This window comes from Gouania willdenowi, chromosome 6, assembly GCF_900634775.1.
Source record: "Gouania willdenowi chromosome 6, fGouWil2.1, whole genome shotgun sequence".
Classification (NCBI taxonomy): Eukaryota; Metazoa; Chordata; class Actinopteri; order Blenniiformes; family Gobiesocidae; genus Gouania; species Gouania willdenowi.
The window spans coordinates 55,016,029-55,029,692 of NC_041049.1; the positions used below are offsets into that span (position 1 = coordinate 55,016,029).

The 13,664-nt window shown below is 37.2% G+C and overlaps 1 protein-coding gene across 7 annotated transcripts in view; it reads left to right on the forward strand.

Moving 5' to 3' along the window:
- wt1a (WT1 transcription factor a) overlaps window positions 1–13,664 on the forward strand; it is a 32,986-nt gene that overhangs the window by 14,365 nt on the left and 4,957 nt on the right. For 5 of the 7 annotated variants that reach the window (XM_028450268.1, XM_028450263.1, XM_028450261.1 and 2 more), the window contains 2 exons: window positions 2,736–2,819; window positions 12,802–12,901. In XM_028450268.1, the coding sequence (XP_028306069.1) occupies window positions 2,736–2,819; window positions 12,802–12,901 (184 nt within the window). The remainder of the gene's footprint in view (window positions 1–2,735; window positions 2,820–12,801; window positions 12,902–13,664) is intronic. The other 2 variants (XM_028450265.1, XM_028450267.1) reach the window with 1 other exon arrangement.

The following is a 13,664-nucleotide window of genomic DNA, read 5'->3' on the forward strand; positions in this document are numbered from 1 at the left end:
TGTATTTATTCTGCAGCTGCTGGAACAAGTTGAAATGAAAACATGTGGAGATCTTAATAATCCATACGGAAAGCTCAAGCAAGAGATGGAGAAAAAGAAAGCAACACTGAGGGTTTTTATCAAATCACAAAACAGTAAAAGAAGCCTGAACTTACACTATGTTCTATGTTAATTTAAACAATCAGTCATTGGGGAATTACCAGAGACAGTCAGTTCCAGATGTTTCTATCAATATCAGATTTGGCTCACAGTCCTTCAACTATAACTTTGTTATCTGACTTGTGCTGCTGGGCAATGTTGACCTGGAAGGTTGTTGGATGCCAAGCAAGTCAATGGCTGGTATGTTGCTCATACACATTAAGTGGACAATCCTTTCATCCCACAAAGCTCAGCCACACTGAGCAGAGCCAGGGTCACTGGTCTGAACTGGGTGGAAATCCCCTTCTCGCACACCTTGATCATTGAGATGGTTTACTGTTCTAATTCCTGGATGAGTGCGTGATAATAATGTTATGGACCAATAGACCAGTGGTTTTCAACAACTGAACGGACAAGAATGATTGTCTTTAGAATAATGTTTATTTTATTGAAAGCTGCTTAAGACTATTTATAGTATATCAGATAAAGACATAGGCTGTGTTTGAAATCACATACTAACACACTACACACTTAATGAGTATATACCGTCTACTTTTAGGGATGTCCGATGTACTACTTTTTCATTTCCGATATGATACCGATATCGCAGCCTTGCTTATCGGCCGATACCGATATATTGATCCGATATCTGCATGAATCATACATACTTTTTTTTCCTTTTATAAAATAATGATAATAACTTATTTTGTAGTGTGGAATGTTAGAAAAGGCTTGATCAAGTGATGTCACTCAAACAGAGAACAATAGTCAGCAACATTAGGTATGAGAAAAACTGACCCATTTATTATTAACCCAATGATTACAGACATTTTAACCTTCAACATAATATCTACAATATTCTGCTATTGAATAAAATAAATAAAAAATGAATTAGGGGGATAAAAATGTAAAACAAAACGGAGAATCCAGAAATTTGAATCCAATATCCGATATTTGTTTTCAGTCTATTATCGGACCGATATTGATATCAGATCGGGACACCCCTATTAACTATGTACTATAAGTACAGTTAGGATGATTAGGACGATGACCACTCCCACTGAAGTATACTTCCAAGTTTCCCAAAATGCATTTTTATTTATTTATTTTTATATTTCTTTCTTTATTTAACTAGGGACAGTACATATTAATGAACATTCAAAAAAATGTAAATATGCCAGATTGTAGCCAACGGCTAATTTCCATCTGTTGTCCCAAGACAGGCTGATGTAATAAAATGTTACACTTAACAATGAGACATGGCGAGACACAAAACAATATACAAAAGAATTACATACAGGACAAAGAACATAGGGATCATAAAATACAGTAACTTTTCATGTAAATGGAACACTGGGATCAGAACAACTACATTTAGAACCTACAATGACAAAAACCTTGAGCACACTGAGGCTAAACATCTCCGTTGATTTGCCACATTTGAAAGTTCTGAAAGCATTTTAAGCGAGAAAGTGACCAAGTAGAATATTAACATTTGGTCATTTGATCCATAAAACTCACGGAAACACATTTCATGCAGACTTTTCAGAGACCAGCCATTGTGCTGCTGACAAAACTTCTGGTTAACTTCAAAACAAGAGCCCTATTTATAAAAGAGTTCAACACAAATGGAAAACAAGAAGAGATGCTTTTGTTTTGAAACAGGGATGTTTGACTTTCATCTTGAAGCTGGCGATTTTATGTTCTGCTCGCAATGCATCATGGGGCGGTTAAGTATGACTAGTGTACCCTCTATGCATTCGATATCGTATACATCTGGGTATTTATTGCGTACTTAATCTTTCCATATTATCGAATTGGAACCCAATTTTAACGTCACACTTAGTACGAGTAGTACGTTTGTATGTGATTTTTGAACACAGCCACAGTGCAGGCTTCATAGATCAATAAATTAAAGCTCATTTGCTCGATTAAATCACTTAAAATGAAGGAATTTCCGCTTCAAAGTTTGCATTGAACTCCACTGTAGACACTCTTATTGACATTGTCAGAAAGGTTTCTCGCATTGCATTGTGGGAGGAAGTACCTGGAAAAAAACTCAGCAAGCACAGGGAGAACATGCAAACCTCACAAAGACAAGTCCCAGGTGCACCAGCAGAAAAAAAATGTTTTTTTTTAGGGATATTTCTTTCTGTTTTTCTGGATATCTTTATCCTGGATATTTTAAATTGAGTTCATTAAGACATTACAGAGCATCTTGTTTCAGCAGAAATATATTTCAGCTCCTCTGGCTGCTTGCCCACAGTGCACTGTAAAATAATAGCTGTGTAATGAGCAGCGTACCAGGCACCAACCAGGTGGTGTGGTGGAGAAGGACGGGGATGTTATGCTGTAAATCCATAGGCAAGCAGTGTGTGTGTGTGTGTGTGTTTAATCATGTGGCATGTCTGAGTTATGACAGTGAAAAATGTTGGAAGAATTGTATCTTAGGCTCTTTTTTATCATAGCTTCATTTATCTGTGTATACACAGTAGGACACACACACACACACACACACTCAAGCCTATCCTATACTAAATGACGCTCCACTGCACAGCTCATGAGCTTTTTTTCTACGTTTTGTTTTTCCCCCACAGTGGTGAAAATTTATATCAAATGACCTCACAGTTGGAGTGTGTGGCATGGAACCCTGTCAATACACTGGCATCCACCATAAAGAGGTAGGAACTCATCCATCGCTCTGCTCAACTAGAAGATCGTAATGGTTTGGTGGTTTTGGAGCACCAGTGGTTGCTTCACTTCATGTAAAACTCTCGCTACGTTTGGAGTTGAATGGAAAGGTCTTGATCGTGATGCGGCACAGTGAAGTGTTAGCTACATCAACCAATAATATTCCAGATCCTGACTGTTATCAGAAGCCTGAGTCTGACTTAATAGACAATTTAACTGTTTTTTTTTTTTTCCAGGATGTTGTTGGTTTAACCCTAGGCTATATCTTTGCAAATATAGAATGCCAACCTGTTGGAATGTAAAACTTTATTTTGAGCAAAAAAAAAACTTTGCTGTTGCTAGTGTGTGTGAGAATGTGCTACATTTGTATGGCTTTACTATCACAGACAATGTATTTAGTATCATCACACCAACCTCTGCCAAGGTGGTAATATTTTCTTTTATTTGATTGTTTGTTTGTCTGTTAGCAGGATTACATCAAACCTACTTAACGGATTTGAACAAAATATTAGCCAAAGATAGACCATATGCCAAGATTCCATTACATTTTGGAGGGGATCCGGATCAAAATACTGATTCTGGATCAGTTTTAAAAACTGAACAAATGAATTTGACCGATTTTATGAAATTTGACTCAGATATTTTGGGTTGGTACCTCAGTTATCCTACCAAGTTTAATCTGGATCAAATCTAGATTGTGCATTTCATTGCCATTTTTTGAGGATTCTCATACTTTCAACCTACTGTATCTTTATAACATTTCTTACAAGCTTTTCAAGTGTGAATGATCATAGAACCATGAGGATCACTGATCCAGATAACTGCCAATATCTGGCAAAGAGGAGATTTAGCATTTTGCGGAAGGTTTGCGTTTTCCGTGTGCTCTTGTTGGCACTGTTATTAATATGGATTAGATTAGATAGACTTTATTAATCCCTTGGGAAGGTTCCGTCATGGAAATTACAATTCCAGTAGCATTACAGAAAGAAAAGCAGCACATCGGGTTGAAATAATATAGAAATACAGGAGAAAACTCGATAATAATTGCACAGTGATATTGGTTTATTTGAAAGGGGACAGTGCAATTTCATATAACCCATGAACAAACATGGCTAAAAAAGCCAGAATTAGCCAGGAGCCTATTTTTCATCTGTAGTCCAAATGATAACTCTAATACATCTCATAAATAAAAATAGTAATAGTATGATGAAGATAGAAGGTCAGGAAATTTGCAGCAACCATATCCGTATAAGTTTGGTGAAGACGGGTCATTATGACCTGAAGGACAAATTATGTATGCTTCACCAGCCCTGTTCTGATAGACAGATGAGCATTAAACCACTGATTACAGCTGGGCCATAGCTTTTGTCTGTAATGCTTTCATATATTGTATATTGCCCTTTTTTTAAAAAAAATAAATAAATAAGAAAGAAAGTTATGTTACAATTTTTGGTACCTTGAGGAACTCTTAAAGAAATTTGTTTTTTTTTTAACACCAAAACACCAGATGGAGAAAAATCACAGCGGCACCAACTTCCTCTGTTTGCTCTGATAAACTTTGATGCTTTCATTCTGTGCTGTATGTCACTGTGACCTGTGTGGCTGAACGCTGCTCAGCGTCTGTGTCGGCTCACAAATACCTCTTTACTCCCCGCCAACAGGCGTTCATCATCCTTAACTGATGTGTGTGTGTGTGTGTGTGTGTGTGTGTGTGTGTGTGTGTGTGTGTGTGTGTGTGTGTGTGTGTGTGGTATCTGTGTTAATGAATCTTTTTAAATAGTTATGTTTCCCAGATTTAACTCTTAACTGGTTATTATCCCCCGCCACAAAGTGTGGAAGGGGACATAGGTTTGAGCTCCGTCTGTGCGTCTGAGTTAAAGGGGACAGCTTTCCTCAGAAACTGTTTAAGATAGGATAACCAAATTTGGTGTGTAGCTTCAGGGTATCAATACCTTGATAGAGTTTGAAAAAGAGAAGCGCGCAATAATTTTTTCCGGAGTTATTGAACTTGTTACGCTTTTTGGACTCTGTTCGAGGTATCTTCAAATGGGACAGCTTTTCTCAAAACTGTTTAAAATAGGATAACCAAATTCGGTGTGTTTATTCAGAGTATAAATACCTCGATGGAGTTTGAAAATGAGAAGTGTGCGAATATTTTTTCCGGAGTTTTAGCCCCTTGTGTCATTTTTTTTTAGTCTGTTTGAGGTATCTTCAAAGGGGACAGCTGTTCTCAGAAACCGTTTAAGATAGTTAGTAATTTTATATTCTGATGTGATAATATGTTCTTTTGTATACATCTAAGTTCTTAGATTTATGGCATTTAGGTAAAGGTTGTGAGTTATAATGACAACCAATCTGGCGAGGGATGTTAATGACTGTCAAATGACTTTGTTAGTTCATGGATTTCTTTATATATTTGCTCAGCACTCTGTAGGAGAGGTGTGAGGATGGTTTGAAGAAGATGAGGAAGAAAAAGAGGAGTGGATGGAGGGAGTCAGCAGATATAGAAGAGGAGGAAGTAGAGAGCAAGAGCAGAATTGATTTCCAGATTCTACAGATATAGAAATGTTGGATGCTGTTCTCCTAATACAAAAGTGACTGATTTTAACAGAACCTCATCAAGACAATCTCGTAAAATAGTTGTTATTGGCTGAATTATTGATCAGTGGAATTCAGCATTCAGAAGTCATGCTGTTAGGTGCATTAGGCCTGGGGTCAGATAGCATCGCTGATAACAACAATTGTGATTTTTTAAAAGATGCACAGTTTAATTTCCACACCCTTACGTTGCAGTAAGGGTGTGTAAATTACAACTATATATAATAGTATACAACAATAAAAACATTGACAGTAGTCTTGGTGAGCTGACCTTAGCCTTTGTTGTTGTTCTTTAAGAACAAGAATAATGTTTTTTGTTGTCAGTCAGTGGTCAAACTGGGACAAAATGATGTTTCAATCCAGTCGGTTTGGTGATTCCCAAACTTTTTCTGTTATGCCCACTTTGAAGAATAAATAAATTCCTCATCGCAATAAAACTTCAACAAAATGGGTAAAAAAAATGCAAGCTTTATTGAATTAGGTAAATATTGTGAATATTCTTCTTTAAAATTTCATATAAATAACATAAAATGTACAATCACATTTTCTAGAACCGTAATAAAGTTCTTTGAGTGCACAGAATTAAATATTTTTCTATTTTTAATATGCTCAAGGTTCCATGAGGCCTTTGTAGCGCCGCCGTGTGACATCATGATGGGGGGCTATAAGCTGCAATGATTTTCTTTCCGTGTCATTAGTTCTATGTTGTTGAAGAATGTGAGATTAAAAGAATGGGGACATATTTTTATGATTTGTGGGGCAGGACAGGTTCTCTGCTATTTACTGCTCAGCAGGACGATGCAACATTTTGTTGTAGGAGGTGGAATCTCAGAGTCGGAACTTGTCAGATGTGACAAACTCAAAGCATGAGACAAAGTCAAAGGATCAGTGAAAATCATGTTAAACCAAGATCAGTTCTTCCTGAGTTTTTTCCATGAGTGTAACAGGAATTTCACTCAGAGAAGGACTGTGCCGTTAATCAGAATTCCTTTATTATTAATTCCAGGGGGAACTCCATTACCTTACCACCTTATCAGGTGGAGCTGCGTCGGCTTATGATGACCCTTTCTATCCATCCATCCCTGTCACTCATAGCGATAGCCAGTTTGTCAGCCCTATATCCCGTATCATCAGTGAGTTGGTAGGACTTCTTTCAGCCGCCCTTGTGATATCTTTCCATGGGATGGCCTCCACAAGATGACGTCTGCAGCCAGTTTGTTTCTATTACGCCAGCAGTGTCTGGTAAACTGCAGTCGTATTGAGGTGGTAATGGGAGGAATGTTGTCGTATAGTTCTTTGTTGGCAGGATGGTCTTTCCAAGACTGGTTAAGAGCAGCGTGGAGCATTTGCATACCCATTAATACTTCTTTATCTTTCTTGTTGAAGGTTTACTGATACTTTACTGCAACTTGAACCTTTGAATAGTTTTAGTTGTGACTTTTTCTGCGTAAAACTGCCCCATCAAATGCATTTACTGTCAAAGCACAAGCTTCTCAAACTAACTGTGTTTCTCCATCCTCTCAGTGATAAATTAATATGCAGGAAATCCACTATAGAAACTTTGCTTTTATGAGTGAATTTCTACATTAATGAGCCCACATGTACATTGTCCGTGGTTTGTCTTTAATCAGATTAAAAAAATTTGTTTTACTTGTCTTCATTAGAACAATAAGCACCTAAAATGTTGATGAAATGTGTTTCATGGACCTTGTAAAAATTCAGGCTTATAATAAATACATCAAAATAACTCCTTGAGTCTTCTTAAACAGATTTTAGATGGATTTACGGAATAGAATAGAATAGACCCTTTTTATTGTCATTGTACAACATGTACAACGAAATTAAGGTGCTCTCCAAGAATGAGGAATGACATATAACACACACTTAAATAAAATATTGGAAAAATAAATATAAATATATAATACCCAGTACACTACACTGTATACATTACCATAACACGTAATGAACATGTAAACTGACATGTTGGTGAGATAAATAAATGTGGCACAGATAGTGGATTGCACTTTAATGTGAATTAATGCACATACATAGATTTGTGATTGCACATGTAGTATGAGTCATGGGAGGAAGATGGTTATTGCTGTGTCGCCTGTATATACAGTAAGTTATTTGTCTCTTTGAGCTTGTATTTACTCTTCACTATTCAGATTCTTTAGTTTGTTTTTGATATTTGCTCTATTGTTTATAAAAGTCTTGTGTCACTAAATTAACTCCTGCTTTCACACACTTGATTCTCCATCCATTACATTTCTTATTTTGTGCTTTTGAATGGGTTTATGAACTGACTTAAGACTTAATACCGGTGTGATATAAGCATAATTATTACACACGGAGCAGGCATATAATTCACGCTCCGTTTGAGCGTCTGTCCTCCTGTCCTTGGGAATATCCAGGCACACAAAGAGCACCTTATGAGCGCCGGCTGTACTTGCTTTATTCCCACTGCTGTCGCAGTACAGGATACACACTCCCATCCTCCTCGTTTGGGCGAGACACACTGAAATATTACACATTTCATAGACAAGAGCTTTCTGTTTCTCTGCGTGTTATCATAAGGAGATAGGAGAGACGACACTGGCAGCTGTTTCAAACAAAGAAGAGTTTATTCCTTGCTTTAAGTGATAAGTTACATATAAGTATTACAGCAGCGTTGAAACGGTTCATTAACCACAACTCCTTTTGATCATCAAAATGTGTTTCATTTATTTAAGGTAACTTATTTTTAATAAAATCTGACTTAGACTCAAAGTAGAAAAAAACCTCCTTAAAGAAACATTTTGCACTCAGTAATAATAGTCAGTAAAGTATCAGTTCTATCCCTTTTTTGATTTCATTCAAGTAATTTATTCACCCTCTGTGCTAGTTTAATCTGTCAGACATCGAGAGCTCCGTCTTTTTTAATAAATGTAAAAATTGTTCCCCTTTGATATCAAACTATGTACAGCAGTAGAAAGACTATAGTACTACATCAACAATATAATAGTAGGGGAAATAAATGCACTTGTGTCAACAATGCTTTGTAGCTTCTCTGACACTGACCAGCATTTTCTCAGCAGGACTGGATGTTGGTCACAAACTGACCAATTTAAAGAAAAGATAACAATATATAAGATTCAGAAGCATTACCATATCATTTTTGTTCATTTTGAGGAATTTCAGTTCCTACAGTGTCACCAGACTTTACATTCTCATAACTGCTCCTTTGATGAATTTTATTATATTCTATTTATGCATTATTGTATTATTATTCTTTGTTTCTTTTTTTTTTGAGTAAAGGTTACATGTTAACAGTTAAGTGTCCAAAAACATATACAAGAGGTGAACAATTTTCCATAGGACTAAACGCGCTATATTATTAGTCTGTACTGGAATCCAACACATTTGATCAATGATGATTTCACAAGGTATTGAGGAGCAAGAGTTTTTTTTTTTTTTTTTTTTGTGGAATTATTCATGCAGTGGTGTTCATGGGGTGGTTTGGAGGTGGAGAAACACAATGCAGAGTAGGAAGCAGGCTAACGGGAGGAATAGGGCTCATAAAACCAGTCCATAATTATTACTAATATAGTATATATACTGTATATATTACAAGGACACAAAACCTGACTTGACTAAACTGACCAGGAAGAGGAAAGACGCCACAGAAAATGAGCAGGGAAACAGTGAGACTGACCCAATAAACACACAGGGCTGTTATAAGTGATGGAGCTAATCAGGGAGGATGAAACTCACCTGTGTAGGGATCCAGGAACACACTAACAAATACACACAGGCTGGATTCACTACCAAACTAGACAGAACGGGGGGGGCATTGCACAAATGTCAGATAAATACATACAGGATAAAGGGGAATGCGTGGTTAGATAAAGTCTGGTCAGTGCTATCTTGGATAAATTGGTTGCACGTTTGCCGAGTCAGGATAAAGAGACGAGGCTTAGTCAAGCTGGCTATATGTTTGAGATAAGTCGGCGGTCACGGCTTTCTTAAAAAGAAATTTGATCACAGAACCACCGATTTAAGTCGGGATCACGGACACACAGCTTTGTTTACACCTGCTGAACAACTGCTGCTTCTGCAGCAGGATGAAGAAATAAAAGACGTGATATGGAAAAAAGGTAGAGCAGCACTGCTAAAAAAGGAGAGAGAGAGGCTGACAGAGAGTAATATGCAGGATCCTGCCACAGCGTCCCACTAGCTCAGTTTTAGATTTCTCACCGAGACTATGTTACATATACGTATAACTAAGTTTCAAGAAAGGATTTGTCATCTACAATTTAACAAAAAAAAACATAACTCCAATATACAGTTTAAATCAAACCTGACAGAAATTTCACAAGCAGGATTTATTAGTATTACAAAATAACCAGAGGCCTGACAGAAAAATAAATGTAATGAATAGAGTTATTGTAACGTTAAAAAGTGAAGTCAGAATAATGTGAAACCCTTCAGATCCAACAGTACAGTATATATTTAGTTTTTTTAGGACACACTTGAAAAAAATATCTTCTATTAGTTACATTGCAGTCATAATAAGTAAAGTCGGATTATTTTGTATCTGTTCTAACTTTTCAGTGTTGGTGTTTTATTAACTAATTCAGTGCCACCCATTTTCAAAATTTCTACCCCCCTCAGTGCCAGCTGTTTTAGAGCATTTTGACTCATTTTTAAAGACCCACACAATAGTTTGTACTATGACAATCTGAATTCTAACACCAGTCTTTAATTTCATCTAGCTTGTTTTGTTCTTTCGTAATCAGCAGTTGAATAGAGGCAAGTTTCACACAAATCGCCAGTTTGTGACAAAAAGCTGAGAAAAACAACTTTTTCTGAAAAAACCTATTAGTGACTTTGAATCAATGATTTTTTAGCTTTAGGAACACCTCAACATTGGTTTCCTTCTATAAAACTACAAAAACAGCACTGAGACTGGGCTTTTGATGGCAACATTATTATTATTTTGTTATCTATGTCAGAGCTGAATGGATTTCTTACTGTATTTTGGCCTTCCTCCAAGTCTCTCCCCCGTCATTCTCCACACACACAACTTCCTTCCCTTGACATGCTGAGTGTGCCCCGTTTTTTTGATTGTTTTATCTCCCATCGCCACACTCTCAATAGTCCACTTAGTTCTACACATGCTCTGGTCGAGTGTGCGCTGCTGTGAGCTGCTGGGAACTTCAGCATCAACTCTCGTAGTGGCATTTTCTGTCTCGTAAACTCTTTTCCTCTCCCTCTGGGCTCTGCCCATAAAGGATGTCCTCTCATCCAAAGGTGCACTGCTACCACCTACATGGCACCAGTTGGTCACTACATCATTGTACAAGTTAGTAATTCACCGGAGAGCTTCGTCACACTGTCTCCTAGCAACCCTAGCTGAAAAACATAATTCACGTCTATAGACGTGAATGGCACTCAATGAGTTAATAAGAAAAATATTCCTAATAAACCGTCTGCCTTCTCACTTTTATTGCTCAAATCTTGTCTTTTTATATGTTCTTTTCGTCTTTATTTATAAACTATGATAATAAAAAAATATTAAAACCAAAGGTCAACAGACAAATGAAATGACTGTTTGTAATATTTGGGTGAAGAAACATGTACCATGGACATTGTGTAAAACACTTATTTCCAGCAGGGATAACTTTATCCTGGTTGTTAACCTGCTCTGCAGCAGGTTAGCTATAGAGGCTAAATCACCATGGTTACAGGTTAGCTCTAGAGGCTAAATCACCATGGTTACAGGTTAGCTGTAGAGGCTGAATCACCATGGTTACTTCTCCTGGATTAACTTGGCCGGCTTTCGTTCAACCTACTTGGGGATAAGTTTATCCAGGATAGCCGATTTGTGCAGGCTTTATCCCCTATCCTGGTTTTGTGCAATACTCCCCTGGGAACAAAATCAATAAAAATATAAACAATGGTAGCAGCTGTTAGCGTTTAAAAGCAGATTTCAAGACAGCATCTAGACAGCATGGAAATGTTAGCCATTGGTGTTTAACAATGATTTATTGGCTCCATAAGTGAATAATTGATGTTAAAAAAAATGCTGTGAAATTGAACAGCAAAAATGTATGACAGCAAAATTCAAAATGCTTTTTATTATTCTGATATTTTCCCACACGTCAATGTTAAAATGTTAACATTTTTTTTTATATCAACATTGGAAATGTGTTTAGCAAGAAATTGTACGTTTACAATCAAAACATTTGACTGTAGGCTCAATATTTTTGATCAGTTTAAAATCTGTATGGAACGTTTGTGTGGTACCATCTAAAGACGTGCACTTTTGGTGTCAATTGAGCAAAGACTGAAGGAGGACGTAGGTTTAAACAGAGAGATGGGCTTCACCATTTGCTATATTTGTGCAAAAGTTTCTTTAATATTGGAACTGCATTTTAGTGACAGTGGCCAATCTGTACATTTGTTGTAAATTTTCAAAATGTTGAACTCTCGAGGCTTGCTGTAGCATTAATTTTAGGACTAGTGGCTTGTTTTTGCAGCTGAGGCAACCTGGCCCGGGACTGGCCCCTTGTGCAAAACTTGGTGATTGTTTACGCATGTGAGCTACGATTTCCTCTGTAGAAGAAGGAAGAAAGAAAGAATTAAGAACGTGCAGGATAACAATAGGATCCTAGGCTGCCTGGCCCATAATAATTACACAAAATCTAAATCAAATTTAAAGAGAAGCCTTCTCTAGACAATAAATTATTTCTAAATCAAACTAAAACTACGTCAGATATTAAGAGATTACTAGGAAGCGATAACTCTGTGTACTCTCTTCTCAGATATTCCATTCACACTGCGTATGATTTAGGGTAATTTGTAATTCAAGACCTTAGTTTTAATTTAAGGTTCCAAACTGAATTATTTTTGCAGTAAACCCCCCAATATACCGTATCAGAGGTACCCTCAGAAACAGATTTATGCTCTTCTTAAAGGGAACGAGAGGACAAAGAAAAACCTCCTCGTGTATCCACACGAGTTACGTCTAACATGAACTGTCTGTGTTTTACATTACATGTGATGTCGTGAACATGGTTGACTAATGTTACTGACCTGACCTTGATGTACTCAAACAGTCACAGATCTGCCGGTGTGCATTGCACTATACAGATTTACAGCACTGAGTTACGTTCCTGCATCTTGTTGTCTGATGCGTCTCTTCTTAATGTTCAAGCTAAAGGGCAGCTGTCCACATGGAGGATTGTTCTATTTTACAGATTATTAGTGAAATGTTTCTAAAATATTTTCTTTATATATATAATGTTTTTCAGCTGTGGAAAAAAGATATTTCTTGATGGAAAATGAGAGAAGATTGACTTGTATTATCTTGTTTCTGTGTCATGTGGGCAGCCATGCAACCGGCTACGACAGTGACCCCAGCACCCCGATGGTGTACAGCTGCGCCACACAATATCGCATACACACGCACGGTGTGTTCAGGGGCATACAGGTAGGATCTCCGCTTTTACACATTGTTTCTTCTGCTTTCTTTGCTTTCCAGAAGTCATCACAAGGTCATGCATTCCGTCAATATCCATTTGGGATACGAGACTGCGAGGTTAACATAACAAACACGAGACAAGAAAACGGTCAGCCGGGACGATAAATATCCTCATTTTTAGAGATCTGGCAACGTGAAGAGGACGAAATGAATGATGTGTTAGAATACAGATGCGCGCAGCACATGCATCCAGACAAAGACTTTCATAGAGCAGCTTTTAAAGGTCAGGATAAATCTTTTTCCACAAGTCCATTAGCAGAGCGTACACACAGACACAGGGTTACACTGGGTAAAGATATGCTTTCCATACCAGGATCAGCACTTTAATAAATCATTAGGATTTAATTACTGTCTGTCAGCAACTCTATAGGACAAGAAGTAGGAGATTCTCCAGGCCTGCACTTAGTCCACAACAGGACTTTTTCACAACTCTCTTTTTCAAGCGCTGAAAGGCTGGGTGCGGTTGCTCTCCTTTTTTTTTTTTTTTTAAGCACTGTACAAATGAATATCTCTTTCATACTCTTTAAAGTAAAATTTAGGGTCTGTAAAGGTGTGTTTATTTATATTTCCATCATTTAGATTTCACTAAATCCCTGCCAAAAGAAATGAGGCCAACAGTTGGGGAATTTCATACCTCGTTACTTATCAGTACGCATTTTAAATATGTGTGATGAAACTGAATCTTTGCTCTGACTTAAAAATACATTAATGC